The 20,832-nt window shown below is 37.0% G+C and overlaps 2 protein-coding genes across 5 annotated transcripts in view; one reads left to right on the top strand and one right to left on the bottom strand.

Annotated features, from left to right (window-relative positions):
* The first annotated feature begins 52 nt into the window (after nt 1-52).
* On the top strand, nt 53-7,667 carry Mdh2 (malate dehydrogenase 2). The gene is made up of 6 exons (XM_089708512.1): nt 53-243; nt 394-604; nt 3,512-3,708; nt 4,452-4,691; nt 5,099-5,191; nt 7,143-7,667. Exons 1-6 carry the CDS (start codon nt 166-168, stop codon nt 7,350-7,352), a joined length of 1,029 nt encoding a protein of 342 aa, XP_089564638.1. The 5' UTR covers nt 53-165; the 3' UTR covers nt 7,353-7,667.
* Nucleotides 7,668-12,607: 4,940 nt separating this feature from the next.
* Smr (nuclear receptor corepressor smrter) overlaps nt 12,608-20,832 on the bottom strand; it is a 140,077-nt gene continuing 131,852 nt past the window's right edge. For 2 of the 4 annotated variants that reach the window (XM_089708628.1, XM_089708624.1), the window contains 9 exons: nt 20,282-20,489; nt 19,623-19,730; nt 18,567-18,642; nt 18,229-18,320; nt 17,726-17,960; nt 17,095-17,321; nt 16,378-16,578; nt 15,538-15,842; nt 12,608-15,141 (listed from right to left, as the gene is read on the bottom strand). In XM_089708628.1, coding sequence (XP_089564754.1) covers nt 15,023-15,141; nt 15,538-15,842; nt 16,378-16,578; nt 17,095-17,321; nt 17,726-17,960; nt 18,229-18,320; nt 18,567-18,642; nt 19,623-19,730; nt 20,282-20,489 — 1,571 coding nt within the window. In that variant the 3' untranslated portion in view covers nt 12,608-15,022. The remainder of the gene's footprint in view (nt 15,142-15,537; nt 15,843-16,377; nt 16,579-17,094; nt 17,322-17,725; nt 17,961-18,228; nt 18,321-18,566; nt 18,643-19,622; nt 19,731-20,281; nt 20,490-20,832) is intronic. The other 2 variants (XM_089708627.1, XM_089708626.1) reach the window with 2 other exon arrangements.

The raw sequence follows: 20,832 nt of genomic DNA, 5'->3' as shown, positions 1-20,832 counted from the left end.
TGACTTGTTATCAGTAATCGCTTTTGCTGACATTTGTGACAGTGAAGTTACATCACTAGTTATCTTGGTTATCTTGCAAAGGTCGGCCGGGTCGTGCTGATTATCTACTCTAAAATCGTATACCCGAAGTTATTAAGTAATTCCATTCATAATATACGCACAATAATGTTCTCACGCGTACTAAAACCCGTAGCCTCCGTGGCCGTGCAAAATGGAGCCAAGAGCTTCTCCACCTCACCCCAGGTAAAAAGTGCTATTTTATCTGAAGGCTAATTAGGCTCAGTAATGAGGATTTCTTGCAAAAAATAATGTTTCGGTTTTGTTTTAACTCAAAATATTTGAAGGTAAGTCGAAAGTTTTTAATCATGTTCTATAATCAAAAATGTATTTCAGAGCAATTACAAAGTTGTGGTGGCTGGTGCGGCCGGTGGTATCGGCCAGCCCTTGGCCCTGCTGCTGAAACAGAACCCCTTGGTGAGCCACTTGGCTTGCTATGACATCGCGCCGGTGACCCCAGGCGTAGCTGCCGACCTTTCTCACATGGACACCCCAGCCAAGGTCACGGGCCACAAGGGACCTGAAGAACTCGGCGCCGCTATTGAATGTAAGCATCCAATTAGATTTTTAATTTAATTTAGGTTATGTTGCTGTTACATAATAGTCATAACCTATATATAGTGAAGCTGTGAAGGCCATGTTATGTCAATGTCAGTTTAAATGGAAACTTTTATAGATGCTGAAATTGAAAACAACATGATTGTGTTTTATGTTATTATCAAACCAACAACAACTATTGGGGTTTTTTATAATATTTCTTATCAGATTTATATAAAGCAATATCAATATTTTCCCAATTGGTAGATCATATAATAAATAAGAGTTATTATAGTGTAAAGGAAAGCTTTAAAATGTATTTGTTAAAAAATGATTAACTTCATTACTACTGAATTGATTTGCACTACTACTACAAGTATATGGGATGGGATATACACTGAGAAGTAATCACATGACCTGTACTTGCAAGTGTCTATCTTACAAATGTTTTTTGTCTTAAAACTTTTTAAGCTATTGCATAGCTTTTATCGCGGGCCTTGAGCGCGGGGACCGAATCCAGAAATTCCGTAACGATAAAACCTCACGCTCCCCACTCCGACAGGCACGGAGGTGTGGCTTGAAGGCATTGCAAAGTGATTTTTCCATAAGAATATAATTTCCTCTCTAAATGAAATGGTACATACCTACAAAACTTTGGGATAATATGTATATGTAATCCTCCTTTAAAATAGTTATCATATACAGTAGAACTCCAATTATCCGAATTAATGGGGACCGGGACCCATTCGGATAATCAAATATTCGGATAATCGGATTTAAAAAAAAATTGCCATTGGAGAGAATAAAAGCTACGTTTTGATATTGCACTATTTTTTTATTGAATTAAATGAAAGAAACATAATATTTTTGCAATCATTTTTCTTATTTCCTCTAGTGACAACGCATCTTTATCATCATTATCCTCTCCATATTCTTGTTAGGGGTAGAATAATAGCGCACTTAGACTATTTTTGGACAATTTTTTGTGATTCGGATAATCGGCGATTCGGATAGTCGGAGTTCGGATAATTGGAGTTCTACTGTATATGTATTCCTCTTTTAATGTTATTATAACATCTTATAAATATCAATTAATTGTTGTTGTGAAGAAAGTATGATACAAATTCTTATGAAAAATTTTCTAATATTGAATAAGGCATCTTCTATGACATAATGGAAAATGTCTATTGTATGATAAGATAATGTTGATTGATAATAATATCAGACCATAAAAGATGTGATAATATTATAATATAGTTTACATAGGTAAACAATTATAAAGGGTGATTTTTTTGCTGGTATCTTTTTGGCGATACTGTTTTTGATAGATCACGCGTGAATCATGTCTTGTGTCTTTATCAAACTTGTTCAGTTTGGTCTATAATTTAACCATGAATCGACTTATGAACGAACAACGCTTGCAAATTATTGAATTTTACTATCAAAATGCATGCTCGGTTAAGAGAGTGTGAAGTCGGTTAAGAAGTGCGCGATGCACTTCTTCGATTGGCGATTTTTTTTTTGCCCAAAATGGAAGAATTGGGCATTCCTCACATGTGGTTTCAAAAAGACGGTCCCACATACCACACGGCACGCGAAACAATAGCCCAATTGAGAGCCGCCTTCGGCGAACAGTTTATCTCACCTTTTGGGCCCGTCGATTGGCCGCCTAGATCGTGTGATCTACGGCCTTTGGACTATTTCTTATGCCTACAGGGATAAACCAGCAACGATTGACGCACTGGGAGCCAATATTGAAGCATTTATTTGTGATATACCGGCCGATGTGTTGTAGAGAGTGTGCCGAAATTGGGCTTTGCGAATGGGCCATATAAACCGGAGCCGCGGCCAGCATTTACATGAAATCATCTTCAAACATTAAATTATATTGATCGTTCTATCGATTCCATTATAGATTACATCAAATTTTTCAAATTTTTTGTGTTTTTTTTTTAAATCAAATCCTACCTCTTAAAAAATCACCCGTTATATTCTCAATATAGTGTTGACCTGTTTATTGCATTATTATTCTTAACGAGCTATTAATTAGATTTAAAATATCTAAACATGTGTAAAAAATTACAATCAATTTTTAATCTAGGTATTTATTTGGTTATTTGTTTTGGATTAGACTTGAGGCCTATTTAAACAAGTAGTTACAATAATATTAATGACAGTATTTAATGAATGTGTTAATGTATATCACTATATCACTACATAGTATAAAACAAAGTCGCTTTCTCTGTCCCTATGTCCCTTTTTATGCTTAAATCTTTAAAACTACGCAACGGATTTTAATGCGGTTTTTTTTTATAGATAGAGTGATTCAAGAGGATGGTTTAAGTATGTAATTTATTAGGTTTTGGACAAAGCGGGCGAAGCCTCGGACGGTAAGCTAGTATGATATATACATTAAATAATGTATATATTCATTATCCAGAAAAATACATAGTCTCTCTTCACATACATTAACATATCTATAATATAGTTTACATAGTTAAAACTCCACACCACACTAGCTGTTAAAGTCTATTTGAATTGATTGCAGTATTCATTAGCCAACAAGATGTTCTGATTTAGTTTTAAACTTTATTGATACACTTTTAAATAACATTTACACCTATTGCATCAACTAACCAAAACACTATTAAAATAATCCTTTAATCTATACTAATATTATAAAGCTGAAGAGTTTGTTTGAACGCGCTAATCTCAGGAACTACTGGTCCGATTTGAAAATTTTTTTCGGTGTTAGATAGCCCATTTATCGAGGAAGGCTATATGCTATATATCATCACGCTAAGACTAACAGGAGTGGAGCACTGCGGGTAAAACCGCAGGGCACAGCTAGTGTTCAATATAAACTATCCAGAAAACACAATTAAAGCAATCTTCTAAGGTTAATACAATCTTGCAGCTGCCGATGTGGTGGTGATCCCAGCCGGAGTCCCCCGCAAGCCGGGCATGACCCGCGACGACCTGTTCAACACCAATGCCTCTATCGTCAGGGACCTCGCTGCATGTGTGGCTGCGAAGGCACCCAAAGCAATGCTGGCTATCATCACCAACCCTGTTAACTCGATGGTGCCCATCGCGTCTGAGGTTTTGAAGAAGGTAGGTGATATTTTAAATGGACTTTTTAAGGAAAGTTTTTGTTTATCTTTGATAACATTCTTCTGATTTTGGAACTTAAAATAAATCGAATTCTTTAAATTTGTTAGTGTTTTAAATGAAGTAAAAAATATGGATTGCATAGGTTTTAAATTATCAAAATAAACAATAAATATTTTACATGTACATTTGCATTGTGAACGCCTGTATAAAAACTTTGCACTTTATACAAGGACAAAAACACGAATTTGTGCAAAAACTTTAAAGTTTATAAATATACATAGAATGAAAATTAATTTGAGAAACTGGGTTTGTACGATAATACGAAATAATGATTTAAGCCCACATGGGGCTTAAATCATTATCTAATAATAATTACGATGTTTAGTATTTATGTGATTATAATTACTATGACTAGACTATCTTTAATTATTTGTTTACAAACCTTTATCTTGCTAATATACCTACCGATTTTGTAAATATATATTTATTTAATTTCTCTTTGTATAAGTAATTGGTACGATTATATTATTTGGGTTGAATTAGTTGACCGATTTTTTTTAGATAGAGTAATGCTCAATTTATATAATTTCTTTATAAGCTTCATACTATAAGCTACATTTATGAGTTTAGAACGATTTTAAAGACGCGGGCTCGAATATCGCTTCGTGATTGAAAATTTTCTCTGTCTTTTCATCATTTATATATAGGTATTTTCATTTCAATACTTTTTTGTCCATCCCCAGGCGGGTGTGTACGACCCGAAGCGCGTGTTCGGCGTCACTACCCTGGACGTTGTCCGTGCTGCCGCTTTCATCGGAGAGATCAACGGTGTAGACCCTCGCTCAGTCACCATCCCCGTGATTGGCGGGCACTCGGGTGTGACCATCATTCCCCTGCTCAGTCAGAGTCAGCCCCCTGTCAAACTCACCGACCAGGCCAAGATTGACGCGTTAACTAAGAGGATACAGGAGGCCGGTACTGAGGTGAGTGATGTGGGATGATGCAGTGTGATGTGAATTGACGCACAATGATGCAGTTTTTAAGCGACTTATTTCTTAATTTGTTTAGGGTACTGAAGGCTGGTACTGAGATAGGATTATAGCCTACATCATACAATACCGACAACTAATTAATTTTATTTTAGGATTGCACTTATATCAACATATACGAAACTAATTGAATGATTTTGATTTATTTTTGTAAAGATAACTGTGTGTGTTAAATCTTTTTTTTTATTATACCTGAGCAAAGTTATATGCTCGCTAAAGACAAAGATATGGTCATATTCATATTAAAATTTTGAACACAACTGTTTTATTAATATTGAAATTATCAAAATTGTCCTGAAATATTTATTTATTTATTAATGTGTGTGTTTGTTTCTCTGCAGGTAGTAAAGGCGAAGGCCGGTGGTGGTTCGGCCACACTCTCCATGGCATACGCCGGCGCCAGGCTCACCAACTCACTGCTTAGAGGACTTAAGGTGTGTATTTCAAAATGTTTTCATTATCATATTGGCCATTTCATAAAAAAAAAATATTTAATCACACATAAAGGTAGCAATATTTATTTATTTATTTATTATTTATTCTTTATTGTACATAATATACCAAACATAAATAAGCTATACTATAATTAAATACAATGAAAACACACGGCACATACGTACTAAAAGGCGGCCTTATTGCTCAAAAGCAATCTCTTCCAGGCAACCCTGATTGGTAAGGAATGTATGCTAGAACGCGACTTGGCGCCAATTCAATAAATAAATTAAGCAAAAGGTACAATACAAATAATAAAAATAATATATAATAAAAATAATAATAATATATTTATATTATATTTTTACAATAATTATATATATATTTTATATATATATATATATATTTATACAATAATTATATTTATATTATATTTATATTAATTTATGTTTCTCATCACCATATCAATACTCGGGTACCACCAGAAGGACGGTACCCGGTCTTTTGGAAGGCTTACGTGGGGACACGGATCCAACACGCAGAGGCCCTTTTGAGAGTTTTAATGTGTTATGGGGCATCAGCCGCAGCCTGCCCATGACTGCACTATATAGAGATACAGCCCTGGGCAGTCCGCGGCCGATGTAGGACTATTACAGAAAAATGGAAATAAATAACTGGACTATGGAAAGGGGTGCTATGTGGACAGGTTACTGGGTCTATAGGAACTATGGCGTCTGCCTTTCTACAACAAAGTTTGTAAAAATATATTGGCAGACGGTGACTCGCCCTCTCACAGATGGGCCCTCTAAAAAGTCGCTGTAACTTAGCAACAAGAGGGCAACATGTCGTGAGCAGCTAAGGGTGGAGAGGCGTCCCTGGACTTTAAACGACGATCACGCGCTCCCTGAGGGTCCAGCATCACGTGCCCACTCGCCACTTACGCTTCGCATCCACCCTTCGAGCTAAAAGCTCTCGCGACTCCACTCTGGCCGGCCGGTTAAGGCAAGCCAGAGGTGGGGGTCCTGTCCTCGTCAGGCTTCACTCCGACCGGCCGGTGAAGGCGAGCCGGAGATGAAGACAGGGGCCTCCCCCGGGAGCACTCGGTTCCCGCGGGGTCGCTACTCCCCGACACCCCGCCACAAGGTGTCCTGCGGGTTGACTGATTGCACGGTTGGAATATCTATTGTCTAATAGATATTCCAACCGTGGGCGATGGGGTCGTCACATCCCTACGCCGATATTAATTTATATTTATTATAATTTATATATATATATATATATATATATATATATATATGTATGTGTATATATATATAATAAATACTTATAAATTAATATAATATAATACTTACAAATTATATAAATATACATACACATAATAGTACATAACCTACTAAATACACTACAAAAATACAGTACAAACTATTATATATAATATAAAATAAATAAATATAAGCAACACATTATAAAGACAGGAAATGATTTTTGACAAGAGCTTTAAAACTTTTGACATTTACAATCAACTTTTGACAATATATTGGTATCTAAACTGATTATATTGACATCTAGTTTTTCTCTAAGGGAAACAAAATATTTTTTTCTTCATGATCGCATAAAAATGACAAATCATGTGTTATAATTATATTTATGAAACATACTAAAAATTTTTATGTGTGTATCTAAAATGAACGGTGAAGAAAGGTTTTCTTTTTAAGACAATAAATAAAACAACCAAAATACCAACCAAAAACTTTATTACAACTCAACCATTCAACAACATCTAGACTGGTTACAGAAATTAAAAACAACCATATTATTTATCTGAGTTTATTCTACAAAAAATAATAAACTACAATAATACAAAAATCATTTATTAACAAGAACCATATCACAAACAATAAAACTCTACAACTTCAAGAATGTAAGGTTTCTAATAATTTTCTCTCTCCCCAGGGTGAAGCCAACGTAGTAGAATGTGCGTACGTCAAATCTGACCTCACAGAAGCTGCCTACTTCGCGAACCCGGTGTTGCTCGGCAAAAATGGTCTAGAAAAGAACCTCGGCTACGGAAAACTTAACGCATACGAACAACAACTCCTCAAGGATGCCCTCCCTGAACTCCTGAAGAACATCAAAACTGGAGAAGACTTCGCCAAGAAGTAGATATTATAAAAAAAAATAAGATCAGACCTCATTGTCGTGATAAAAAACATACTTTTTCTATAAACTATGTAATTTATCCAAGGTCTAATCAAATAGCTCTAATTCAAGTGTAGATGATGTACTCAATGTATGATTTGTATAAAGCCGATCGAAATTTATATTTTTATCCCCATTTTTGTATGTGCATTTTGTTAAATCATATTCAGTTATTTATTTGATGTCCTCGCTCGGCACAAAGTGGCGGGTGGGGTGTCGTCTTTATATAGGCTGCTTGGTTCTGTGTGATGTGTCAATAAACACTTTTTTATTATAGAATGTTATGTTTTATTTCCACTTAAACACCTTTTATATATTGTTTCGCACTTCCTTTAATACCTACCATTTTGATTATCATCAGATGAACTTGTCAAAAACGTACATCCAAAACTATGATAGAATTTCATTAGGAAAATAATTTATAAGATTGGAAAAGACATCTCTTTTCAAAACTAAATAGAGAAATAGAGTGAAATAGTGACTAAAGTTTTACTTGCTTTACTAAATCCATATTTTCTCATCATAAATTCTAGTGGTGTATATTCTCACAGGTGACAAAAGTTACAGGGGAAATACGTTTATAATTGATATGCCGTCGTTTTAAATAAATCACATCTCAATCCGTATAGCCTACATATTATGGATAAACAAGGTATACAATCTATTGGATAATTAATGAAACTGATTCTCCGTTTTTATTCCATCACGGAACTCGTTTATGAAAAGAAAATAATAAATATTCATGCTTGGTGCTCACTGCAAATTATGCACTCAGCGAAGCAACAATGTCGCACATTCTTCGATATATTCTCAAATGTGATTGATTTTCATAGAACTCTATATAAATCTCGATCATTAATAACACTAAATATGCTGAGAACACAGTCACGCCAGTCCAAGTTCGGTTTTTAGGATTACTGTAGCTTATTCTAGGACTGCTTTCCATTTTTTTTAATATGTAACTGATGTAGTTGGTAATTAGTTTGTTCTTGGATGCATGCCATTATATTTGCAGCGTGTCATGTGATGCCATTTGATGATGAATGATCATTTGTTGCATATTTTACTCAAAATTTGAATTTAAAAATGAAATTAAAATGAACGTAACTAAATAGTTTCAAAGATATTGGTTTTATAGATTTTTAACTTTTACGATTAGCGTATAAATTTTGAGTGAGGAGCGCAAGTATAGGCATATAAATATGTACGTGAAAATAAGACAAATAAGTTATCTCACCAATACGACTAGATGCGACTAACTAATAATCTATATTTATTTACATACTATCTCGATAATAACTAGTATTTCATAATATTATGACTTTATTCTCTGAATTGGTCAAAGAGCAAGTACCGGTAAAACCTGCTAGCTTTGCCAACGGTTGCAGACTTTGCCATAGCCAACTTCTGAGGGAAAAAGTGTAGTCACATCTTAATATCAGTTTTTTGTCATTTATGCATGCCTGTATAGTAAAATTTATGAGTTAAATGGCAACACCGAATGAGATGTGGCAACCTAGCTTGTTTTTGAGATGTCATTTTCGGCGGTTACTTTTTTCGAATGTTGGCGGTATGAAACTTAGTGCTCCGGAACTTTTACAAAAACAAACGGGAAAAGCTTTGCCTACGTAAGTATTTTTTTGATATTATGTTAACATAATGTTCTTTAGCTAAATAAAAGCTGATTTACTGTGCTACAAGCTACCTTTACTTCGCAATTGGTATTGGTAAATTCAACAACCCCAATCACAACGTCTGTGATGGTGACTTTGCCATGTTTTGTTGGAGGTTAGGGCTGCCACAAAATTTCTGATGAATATTTGTGAATTAAATTGTCATTGTAAGAACCTACTGACTGGTGAAAAAAAAATATAAATAGTTAGGTAGCCAGGTATGAAATACACAGTGCATGTGCTTAAATGAAGGTTGTTTTACAAAAGGTATTTATTTATTTAATTATTTATTGCACACACAAAAGAAATAGAGACACATAAAGTACAGCTAATAGGCAATAATGTGTACAAACGGATTTTAAAACTTGATTGGATTGGTTCCTATCAAGTTTAAAATAACAAGAATTTTTATATTCAATCAAGATCATATAAATAAGAATTTGTCATTGTTTAAATCTTTTAGGAATGTCGTGTAATGTGTGATATTAAAAAAAAGTTAGTTAGTTTAATGAATACTATTTTTTTTTGTTTTATTATGTAAAACAATTCAAAGTTAAGAAACTAACTAGAAGTAATTGATTATGTTTTTTTTTTTACTTTTACTAAATTATTCCTACTACGAAAACATTTTTATTTGACAACCCTAACCCTAACTTCTTCTTATATAGGAAATATTTTGGAAAGCTTGGTGAATTTGCCACCTTCTTAGAGAGTTAAATTACCAGTGCTAAATAATATAAAGTTTTTACTTTATTTTACGGGATATAGGAAGAGTGCAAATATATTACTTTTTAACCTCATAAACTCCAAAAATTTCATTTTTTCTTTCATATGGCAAATTTACCAGAAGTGACAGCTAACTTTGCCATAATTGTTTTTATGCTTAAAATATTATAATTTACAAAAATGAAATAGATATTTAGTAATAATGTAAATTTTCATGAAATTTACTACGTCTAGTTGCAGGTTACTCATTACGTTTTCATACAATTATATTTTTTTAAAGCGAATCAAACTTTTTGACACATGAAAAAGTGGCAAAGTAAGCAGGTTTCACGGTACTTGAAATGGGTTAGAAGGAATTTAAAGCGGGCGCACGACAGCCAGCGATCAGCCCGCACACGGCGCGGTGTTCGTCCGCGCGAAGGAGCAAGCTAGTGAAACATAGTGTGAACAGTGAATCACAATTCACAACAAATTATAATTCTGAATCTAAATTTGAATTTAACCTTTCCATTGGTATTATAACTGATAAGTACTGTTTTTAGGTTCGAAGTTTTAGAACTACATATATATTTCAAGTTTCGAGAACAGTTCGCCAAAATTAATGTAAGTAGATTGACCACACAATTTTTTTTTTCAAATTCTCCACACAAAAATCTAGACGCGTGACAAACATTGAGATAATATTACTACGTATGGAGGAGACACCACGAACAAAATCTGTGCGCCATTTTTTTGCTCTAACTAAGTTTTAAAAATTATTATCTAGTTAGGTACTTACTGATGAAAGTTATTCCTTTGCACTTTTCCGTATTATTTGTATTATTTGTGCAATATCGTAACACACACGAAGGCATGTTTGATGCGTTTCACTTTAAAACCATTAAAAAATACCGCTCAACATACGTCACATGACGTATGTTGAGTGGAACATAAGTGATGTAGGCGGTGTCGTCTCCCTATTAATAATATTATCTCAATGGTGACAAATGAGATTGGTTCACGCCTTCAGCAACGTCTGCGTCGTCGTCTTTAGGCTAAGTAGTATAACGGCAAATCTATAGGTATCGACTGTACACCCAACGCGAAATTATACTGGCAGCGCTGCGAAAGACGGGAATCCCTTTCCTGTGGTCTTTTCACTTTACGCAGCGAACGTCATGGCTCATGCATTTGCATCGTTTACGTACATATAGATTTTTTGATAAAATTTTAGGTGTAGAGTGAATTATAAAGTGCCTCTCAAAATGTAAAATGGTTTCCAAATATTTTTAACGTACTGAATTTACCTTCTACCTATTACTCTTCTATCTCTGAATCTACAGAAATAAACCTTTCATGGTTATCTCGCTGTTTTTGAAAGGCTATCTCGGCCGTCAGCACTACGCGTGCCGTCAGCGTGAGATTAAGAGCGCGTATTAAGCCAGAGATTTTTACAATTCAACCGCACCATGCCACTTTCATTCAGTCCTAAGCTACTTTTTATCGGTGGGAAAAATTTTATTTTCTTGGAAAGATCCAATATGATAAGCATTTGGAACACTTCGTAACTCTCATAGATGGCGCTATATTCAAAATGACAAATATATGAAAATACATAGTATGTAAATCTTAGTTTTTTGAGCCGCAGGCAACGACCAGTAGAGCGTGATTGTATCATAGTTTCTCAGTAAATTCATTTAGAATGAATTTCTATTAAATCAGTTTACTTTGATATTATAATAATATTTGCACTTTTTGCTTGCTCAAAACTTTTAGTGACATATCACACTAGCGGATTGCGAGCGGTTTCAAAGCGGAGCGGGTGCGCAACGAATACGTTGCGGTTGCGCAGCGAATTCGTTGCGGACGCGTGGCAGATGCGCAACGTTTACGTCGCAGTCATGTACACTCATTAACAAAATGGAATCCGTGCTGGTTGTTACTTATAACTTGTGATAGTATAATAATTATGAGATCATTATTTTTTACGAGTTTCATAACATGTTAATGTTTAGGGTATTGTTTTATCTATTAAATCTTGGTCGAAATGCAATCAGATAACTTAATTGCTCATTAAGAAAGTTCATTAGTGAAATAAATGTTAAAGCTCCTTAACTAAAACAGGGCTATCTTATTATTAGATAAATAGCAGTGAATAGAAAATTTTATCAAGCAACCAGCAACTCACTATCACTTTGCTCATAATTAGGTTCACAAAATCTCTTTATAACATACGTTGCTATGGGAGAGATTATACTGGTCAGTCGTTACATACTTTTGGAATGTATGGTACATTCTAAAAGTCCTAGTAATTCAATTTTATAGCACCTTTTTTTAACAACTCCAGTTGTTATTACATCTTTAGTTAACTGTTAAGTAAGTGCATTTCCACAGTACGGTTAAAAAATTGAGTGCTACAGAAACGATGGAAATATTGAATGGAAGTTAGGCAAGGCGGAAGGGCTGGCTTTTGTGCGAGAGTATACAAAATGACGCGTCCGCAACGAATTCGCTGCGCAACCGCGGCGTGTTCGTTGCGCGCCCGCAACGTATTCGTTGCGCACCCGCTCCGCTTTGAAACCGCTCGCAATCCGCTAGTGTGATATGGCACTTACTCTTGAATGAGTGCATTTGATTTTTCATTTTGGGTAGAAAAAATGTGCAATACGCAATAAGAAAACGAAAATAAATTCTTTGTTGATGATATTTGTTGTTTATTTTTTGGAAGCTAATATCGGTTATCCTATAAGACATAAGTTATTCTATAAGGGTTGAAAATTCAATTTTTGTATAGATAGACACCAAATAAATTAATTTTACGGAATCTCAAAATAAAAAGCATTGAAAAATAAATTTGTATATTCTTATTATTAAAATATAATCATAATCAATTATTCATTTCAACTACAAATCAATTCATAGGAAACCAGTAAATAAAACACAACATACTCTGAATCTTATTTATTGATCGTCCGCTCCGAAGTTCGGCTCGAGATCGGACATACATGGATTATCTTTTCTTTCGTCTACTTACATTACATTACAAGTTTATAAGAAATCACAATGTCGGCCTTCGCCCCGCGTCCGGCCCCTCCGCCCCCGCCCCTTGCCCCCGCCCCTTGCCCCCGCCCCCCGGCCCCGCCCTGCGCGCTACAGCGATGCCGACTACGAAACAAAACAAATTTCCGCGTTATGTAATAAAGGATTCAATGGCAGTGACGTGTTTTTGCGTTTAACAATAAGTGAAACATTCGGGGCGAGGGGCCGTCACGGGGGCCGCACACACACACCCGTACACACGCACGCACACACACACATGCACACACCTACACACGCACGCACACACGCGCACACACGCACGCACACACGCATACCATCCACGGCCGGGACCGAACCTAACTAGAACTGAAAAAAAAATCTCTATCGTACTTATCGCTAACCTGTATAATTACAAATGCACAGTATGTATACATAATAACCATACACTTTTACAATATGTATATAATTTAGCGCTGTATCCGTACACGATGTATACAGTACTTATATCGCGCCGCCGGGCCTCGCCGTCGTCATCACAAATAAAAAAACAATGCGCTATTTACAAGAAACGTGGAAACGAAAAAGCTACGCGAATACTACGTCGGCGGAGGGCGAAGCCCGAGGGCGCGGGGCTTCCCCGGACGAGCCCGAGGAATCTGCGGGGCTTCACTATACAAAATATACAAGCACTCGGGCGTAGACAATGGACGAAGTGGCGAATGTGGTCGAGTGATGGAAGACACGTTCCCGGGGCCCACCGCCCGGGACATTACTATACATACATCACAATGCAAGCGCATTCGGGTTACATCATTATATCACTAAAGGCAGATTCCTCTGTTTGCGTACTCTTTATTACCCGTTACGAACGAACGTCGCCTAAAACTAATTGAAACAAAAGTGAATTCATCGGTCAAGCTCAATTTTCATAGTCATTCGAACATCGGTCGAATATTGTACGATGACGTCACAAGATAATAAACGGTACGCAAGTGACACTGTGTGTCCGATCCACTAAACTAAAATATACAAGTCCGTCCGCGACACAAACCACTAAGTGTTAACTACGGAACAATTTATCACTTCGTATAGTCTTATAGTAGAAATTCGTTGAGATACACCTTCTTTATTTCTTCAACTGTTAGATTTCTTGCACGCTTATACATAAACGCACAATTTTTCGCCCACTTTTTCCGCTTTTAGGCTGGGTCATACAAATGTTAGCTTCTGTATAAGTAAGTCATTGTTATACAGATAAACATAGTTTTACAATAAAATATTTAAAAGTTGATCGATAAAAATATACACAGCAATATTAAAGGCCAATACACATGTCACTTCCGTAATAATTATGATTTTATAAATATGCCGCGTGCAAGAAATCTTCGCTTCCAGAATATTCGCTGACCGCCGTCATACGCAGTTACCGACCGCTGACTTAATCTAGTTTTAACCGCATATATTTTTATAATTAAACAATAATATTAATTTTAGATTACAGAAATTCAAATTAAACAGTGAATCATTTCATTTAAACCTTGTAAAGATAAAAAATTGTGATTTATAATTAAAATTGATAAATTCAAATAAGGTCAATTACATACAATATAAATAATTAAAATACATCTATAACAGTATTGCGGTAACGCCTAGCATACAGTCAAAACACACAAACTAGACACAGCATCATTTAATTATTACAAACTATTACAATTTGCAAAATTTTCAACACCACGAGAACAACAAATCTTTATTTCCATCTATTTACTTTTCACGACTGTTTCAAGTAAAATCAAGAAAAATATTGTTCATAACTATGAAACAATATCAAAGAATAGCGTGCTGTACTCTTTGACATTTTGCCTGATTTTCATTAAAACATTTTTTGTATGTATGTGTCTAGTGTCTGTGAACGGCGGTGCGTATGACGGTGGGTCGCTAGAGTGGGTTCCCGGGGTCCTGGGGGTCCGGGGGGTCCCGAGTGTCCCTTGTGTTGCGAGTGTCCCGGGGCACTTGAGAGACTCTTGTGTCCCGGGGGTTCCGGGGATGCTGAGGCTCTTGAGGGGCTCTTGTATTTCCAGAGTTTCGCGTATCCTGGTTGCAAGTGTCCCTTGTGTCCCGGGGGTTCCTATTATCCCGGGGGTTTCTATTATCCCGGGGGATTCTATTATCCCGGGGGTTTCTCGTGTCCCGGGGGTCACGTCCGGGGGCGGGGGGTCAGTCCTCGTCGGATAGCGGTTCGTACTGTGCCGACATGAGTGGTGCTGGTTCTGCTGCAGTACCACGTGTTAGTGGGGGCGCTGCTACCACGCCGGTTGGGGGTGCGCCTGAACTTGCTGTAAATAAAGATATACATTTATTAATTAAATGATATAAACACGGTATAATGATTTTAAATAAAGAAGAAAGAAACTTTTGTTTGATTCAACAAGACAGAAAAAAAATACAATTAACCCATTGAGCCCCGAACGGCCCGATCGGTCCACGACACAATAGATTTTCTATTGTGTCTGTGATTCCGGGGCCTGAGTTATTAAAACATGACAATGCAATTTCATTAACAAAATAAAGTTAATAAAAAAAGGTAGTAAAGTAATTGTAACTTATATTTGAGATGTGAAATGCCACTGAGAAAAGAAAACGAAGTAACAAAATTTCTTAAAAAATTATGTATTAACAATAAATCCTTACAATTGACACATAACTGTAAATAAATTGTTAAAAATACTAACGATCGCTCGGCGTGGCCACGTTGAGCGCGGAGTACGGGTAGGTGTAGGGCGTGTTGAACGGCAGCTTGTCAGCGCTGAACGGCAGCTTGTCAGCGCTGAACGGCAGCTTGTCAGCATCATTCCGCATTACATCCACGATCCGCGCTGTCACGTAGTCGTACGCGGTCAGCACTCCACAACGAACCCCGCTGACCCCGCTGACCCCACCGACCCCGCTGACCCCACTGACCCCGCTGACTCCGCTACTACTAGTTCCGCTTGTAGCGCTACTCGCACTAGTGTAGTGTCGGGTGTCGGTGCTTCGGCTGAAATAGAGAGGGCTTTATTAGTTATCGATTTCAAGATTTTTGGAAATATTAAATGAATAATACAATAATAAACGCGTAAATGAATGTGTAAATAGACTTATAAAACTATTGGATAGTTCCGACAATTTAAAGACATTTTGATCGTGATCATTGTTAAATTCTTGTCTCTATTGTAAAAAAGACTTATCTACTATATAAAAATAAGTCAGAGTTTCCTTCCTGTCGCTATAACTCCAGAACGCATGAACCAATTTCCACGGTTTTGCATTCGTTGGAAAGGTCTGGGGCTCCGTGAGGTTTATAGCAAAGAAAAGGTGGTTCTGGTGGCGAAACGGAGTTCGCCCGGTTTGCTAGTTGTATATAAAATTCCCTTATTTCAAATTGTTTACAAATTTTATTATAGTAGGTAAATTCCTTTCTACCCTATAATTTGACAACCCAAATTAACAGATTAACAGTCTATAACAATAATTTTATTAGAAGACTTGTGATTTGTGACTTCTTTCGCACAAATACTGAAATAGCAACTTACCTAGCGGGCTGAGTATCCGTGGGCGACACGGGCTCGAAGTACGAGTGTTTCTCCCGCCTCCACTCCTCCTGCCCCTGTGCCCCACTTGCCCCACTGCCCCCTGCCCCACTTGCCCCCGACGTTGCCCCACTCGCACCGCTCGTAGAGACACTGCTCACGCTGTTAGGGGGGTAGCTGTCCGTGGGGGGTAGTATCCTATTGCTGAAATGGAAGGTAACATTAAATTTGATTATTAAGAATTTAACTTAAAATTATGGTGAACTTATGGACTGTATTGCTGATAGTTCACCGTGATGAGCAAATTTTTGCATGTAAAGTATTTATTTTATGAATAATCTACACTAATATTATAAAGCTGAAGAGTTTTTTTGTTTGTTTGTTTGAACGCACTAATCTCGGGAACTACTGGTCCATTTGAAAAATTCTTTCGGTGTTAGATAGCCCATTTATCGAGGAAGGTGATAGGCTATATTTCATCACGCTACGGGCAACAGGAGTGGAGCCACGGGGGTGAAACCGCGCGGAGCAGCTAGTATAATATTTGGGTTATTCTGACTTACAGCAGCAGAAACATCAATATTGGTTGTCTAAATCACTTTAAGTTTACTCAATTTGAATAAAATAAGATGCATACATATCTATTAAGTCACCAGCTAAATTGTCATATAAAAACCAAGAGTATTGCATATCATTTAAAAAATAAAAACACAAACTTACTTGGGATGCATTAACGTCGTCGTGTTCGGACTACTAAAGTCCCGAACGATAATATTCGACGCTAGATCCCCGAGCTTTATGCTAGTGGTGTGCGCCGCGCTAGTGATGGGCTCCTCCCTCACACGCTCACGCTCACGCTCACGCTCGCGGTCACGCTCACGCTCGCAGCCGGGCCCGGGCTGACCGCGGTCAGGTTGCGGGTTCTGTTCGCCCTCGCGGATGATCTTCTGAAACCAACGACAATAAGGCGTGAAATGGGACGTTTTTTAAGAATTATTATTGGAATATATAGAAATATTATATAAAGAAATATTTTGATAAATAGGAACAGTGGAATATAGCTGATAACAAACATTTTTATAACATAATAACTACAGAGCAGATAGTTTCACATTACAAATTTTGACTGTAACTTTTAACAGTTTGATAAATTTATTTTGAATTTACATTAAAAAAAGGTATGGGAAGAGCTAAGTAGCACTTTAGAAGGCCTAAAATTGGAGATCTATATACTTAGTGAAATATTAAAAATTATTCTCGAAAAAAAGCAATGCCGATTAACGTCACTTTTAATTAATAACCGACATATCGAATCAAAAGTTTAATCATTTAAATCAAAAAGGCTCATCACCGGAAACCGCTGGTCCGAAGTCTGGCTGATCTGGTGCGTGATGATCGCGTTGATGAGTGACGCGGCCGTGAGCGTGCCGTCCGTGGCCCGCCGCTCGCCGCCCACGCCCACGCTGGTGCCCACGCCCACGCCGGCGCCCACGCCAGCGTTCACGCTCGCGCCCACGCCCGCACCGCTTGCTGACACGCTAGCGCTTGAGCTGCTCACAGTAGACGCGCATGTTGAGGGTGGCCGACTGCAAGTATTATAAAGATGAGATTGTTAAATTTAACACAGAACAAGACAATACATTTTTTTCACTGTTTAATTTTTTTAAGGACAAGTAAGTTTACCAGAATGAGACATTTTTTGTTAGTGGGTAAATAGTTAGATTTATTTAATTATCTGTGTCTTTTTTAAAAATTGTTCGGATAAGTAAAGTATGTATATATAATTTAATCTACATCTATTGCAACCAAATCTAACTAATACAACTATTCTATATATTAAATACAAGTACATACCCATCTTTCCTCTCAATGGGCGGCCGCGGTTTCGCCACACTGTACGCGGCGTTACCGCTAAACCGCTTGTCTTCTTGACTTGTTACTACCTGCTACAAAACAGAAAATAATAATTAATGAACGTGGTGTAAATTTATATTTTTTTTTCTTTATATTTTTTCTTTATATTATGTCTATTTGCGAATTTATTTATGTCCGCGTCGTTATTTTTCGGAGAATATTATGATGACAAATCATCAAACACAAACTTACTTCAATATTTGAAGATTCTACACTACAAAATGAATATTACATTTAAATAAATATGTACCTTATAGTAATAAATATGTAATACATACCTGCGTGTGAGGATGGTGATGGTCGACGTCCACCACGTACCTCCGCGATCCCAGCGCTACCAGTCTGTCGTTTCTGCTGTTAATATATTATGTTTTATTAGTTTCTTTTGCATAACTTATGCAGCATAAGATGCATTAACCTTTAAATGGAAGTTTTTTAACACTTAGAAATTCTTTGCTTAATTAAAGACAAATTAGTTGGAAACGGTATTTCGTACTTAAGGCGCTACCCGGCGCTACCCGGCAATTTCGACTATGTTCAACCTCTATAAAGTCTGGTACAACATAAAGCACAATACCGAAAAAAATATATAAAATAGGATGGTCTTTGATCTTTAATTACTCGCGAGGACTTTTTTCCAAAGTTAATAGATTTCTAGAAAAAAAATGTGCCGTGGTCATCGATTTTTCCGCAAATACTCTATAAACTTCGTAACCTGCTGACTTAGAGCTCTGAAAATTTTATGTTTAATAAATTATCAGTTACACAACAGTCCCTGACGAGGATTTTTTGTTTCACTGATTAGTATCTTTTTAAATACAAAATGCGAGGAAAAAAGAAGGTGCAGCGGGAGAGGTTTGAGATCCGTCAAGTATGGTCAAGGTTATTAGCGCATGTATAAGCCTTAATTAAGGTAGTCAAAACTAGGTAATCAAGCCCGGTTTACACGCACGCTCTTTCGCGCGCGATTCGGCTTTCACGCGGGAAAGAGCGAGCATTTAAACAATGACAGAGAGAACGAGATTGCGCGTCCACTCCGCACACACTCCAACGCGCCACGCTTTACTTCGATCAATCGCGCGCGATTATCGTTTACACGCACAATCTTTCCTCTTTCCTCAGCGCGCGTGCTTTTCCCGCGTTCAATCCTGCGCACTCAATCACGCGGTAAAGAGTGTGCGTGTAAACCGGGCTATTCACTAAGTAAGGTCATTTAAAAATTATGTTGGAAAAAGAACTGCGATAAAAATGACTAAGACTTCTTTTCACAATGTATCAAATAAAATTACATATTCTGATAGCAATATTGATATTTTATCTCTTTATATATTTACCTATCTCTATTATTAGGTGCAGGCCGGTCCCTTTCGTAAGGTCGCCGCTCCATGTCGGCTGAATAGCCTGATGCGTACTTCTGCCCCATGGGGAATTCTCGACTGCCCCTGGAAATATAATTTATGGTTATAAACTTATCTAAAAGGTTAAGAGACGTTCAAATTATATGGATAAGGTTGAAAACGTTAGAATCGCAATCATACTATTAAATAAAGTAAGTCCATACTAATATTATAAATGCGAAAGTATGTCTGTCTGTCTGTTACTCAATCACGCCTTAACTACTGAAACAATTTGCATGAAATTTGATATAGAGATATTTTGATACACGAGAAAGAACATAGGATAAGTTTTATCCCGGAAATCCCACGGGAACGGGAACTATTCGGGTTTTACTTTAACTGCGCGGGCGATGCCGCGGGTGGAAAGCTAGTTAATTTTTAAAATTGTTAAATTTCTACGCTAATTTGGACACCAAAATACAAAACCCACTTAAATTTTCAAATGTTGGAAATGTCTTAATTGAAGGAGACTAACATACGAAATAGAATATAACTTGACGTCATAATGTTCTAGACACCCATGATGATGGATGAACACGAAAAAGAATGCTTCACACGATATGCGTGTGACACGTCGCTGATCTCGATTATCTTACCTAATATCATGATGTTGCGGATGCTGCGGGTGTTGCTGATGATGTTGTTGGTGTTGCTGGTGTTGTTGTTGCTGGTGGTGTTGCTGCTGGTGGTGTTGGTGCTGCTGGTGGTGTGAGTGCATCTCGGGCTCCGGTTCCCTTGCCCGAGGGACAGGTAGGGCTGCGGCCGCGGATGCCGCGTTTACTAGCTGGGTGAAGGCTTCGTGACCTGTAGAAATTAATATATAAATAAATAAATAATTATGAAAATAAATATGTACATATAAGGAAAACTAGCTTCGCCCGCGTTTTCAGAGAAAACCCCGCATGGTTCCCTTTCCCGTGGGATTTCCGGGATAAAACCTATCCTATCTCTCAAGTTGGATCGAACTACACGCATGGTGTGCGAATTATTTTATTATAATCGGTTAAGTGGTTTAGGAGTCCATTGAGGACAAACATTGTGACACGAGATTTATATATATTAAGAAAGTTTAAACGCTTGGTTTAATCGTTGAAAAAATAGCTTGTATTTATGACAGTTTTTGTTGTATTTAGATTAGAGGCATGTA

This window comes from Colias philodice, chromosome 21 (assembly GCF_061535455.1).
Source record: "Colias philodice isolate Cphi_HAF_F1 chromosome 21, ilColPhil1 Martin Lab GWU primary, whole genome shotgun sequence".
In the NCBI taxonomy this organism is placed as follows: Eukaryota; Metazoa; Arthropoda; class Insecta; order Lepidoptera; family Pieridae; genus Colias; species Colias philodice.
This window is presented reverse-complemented; position numbering and strand designations above follow the sequence as displayed.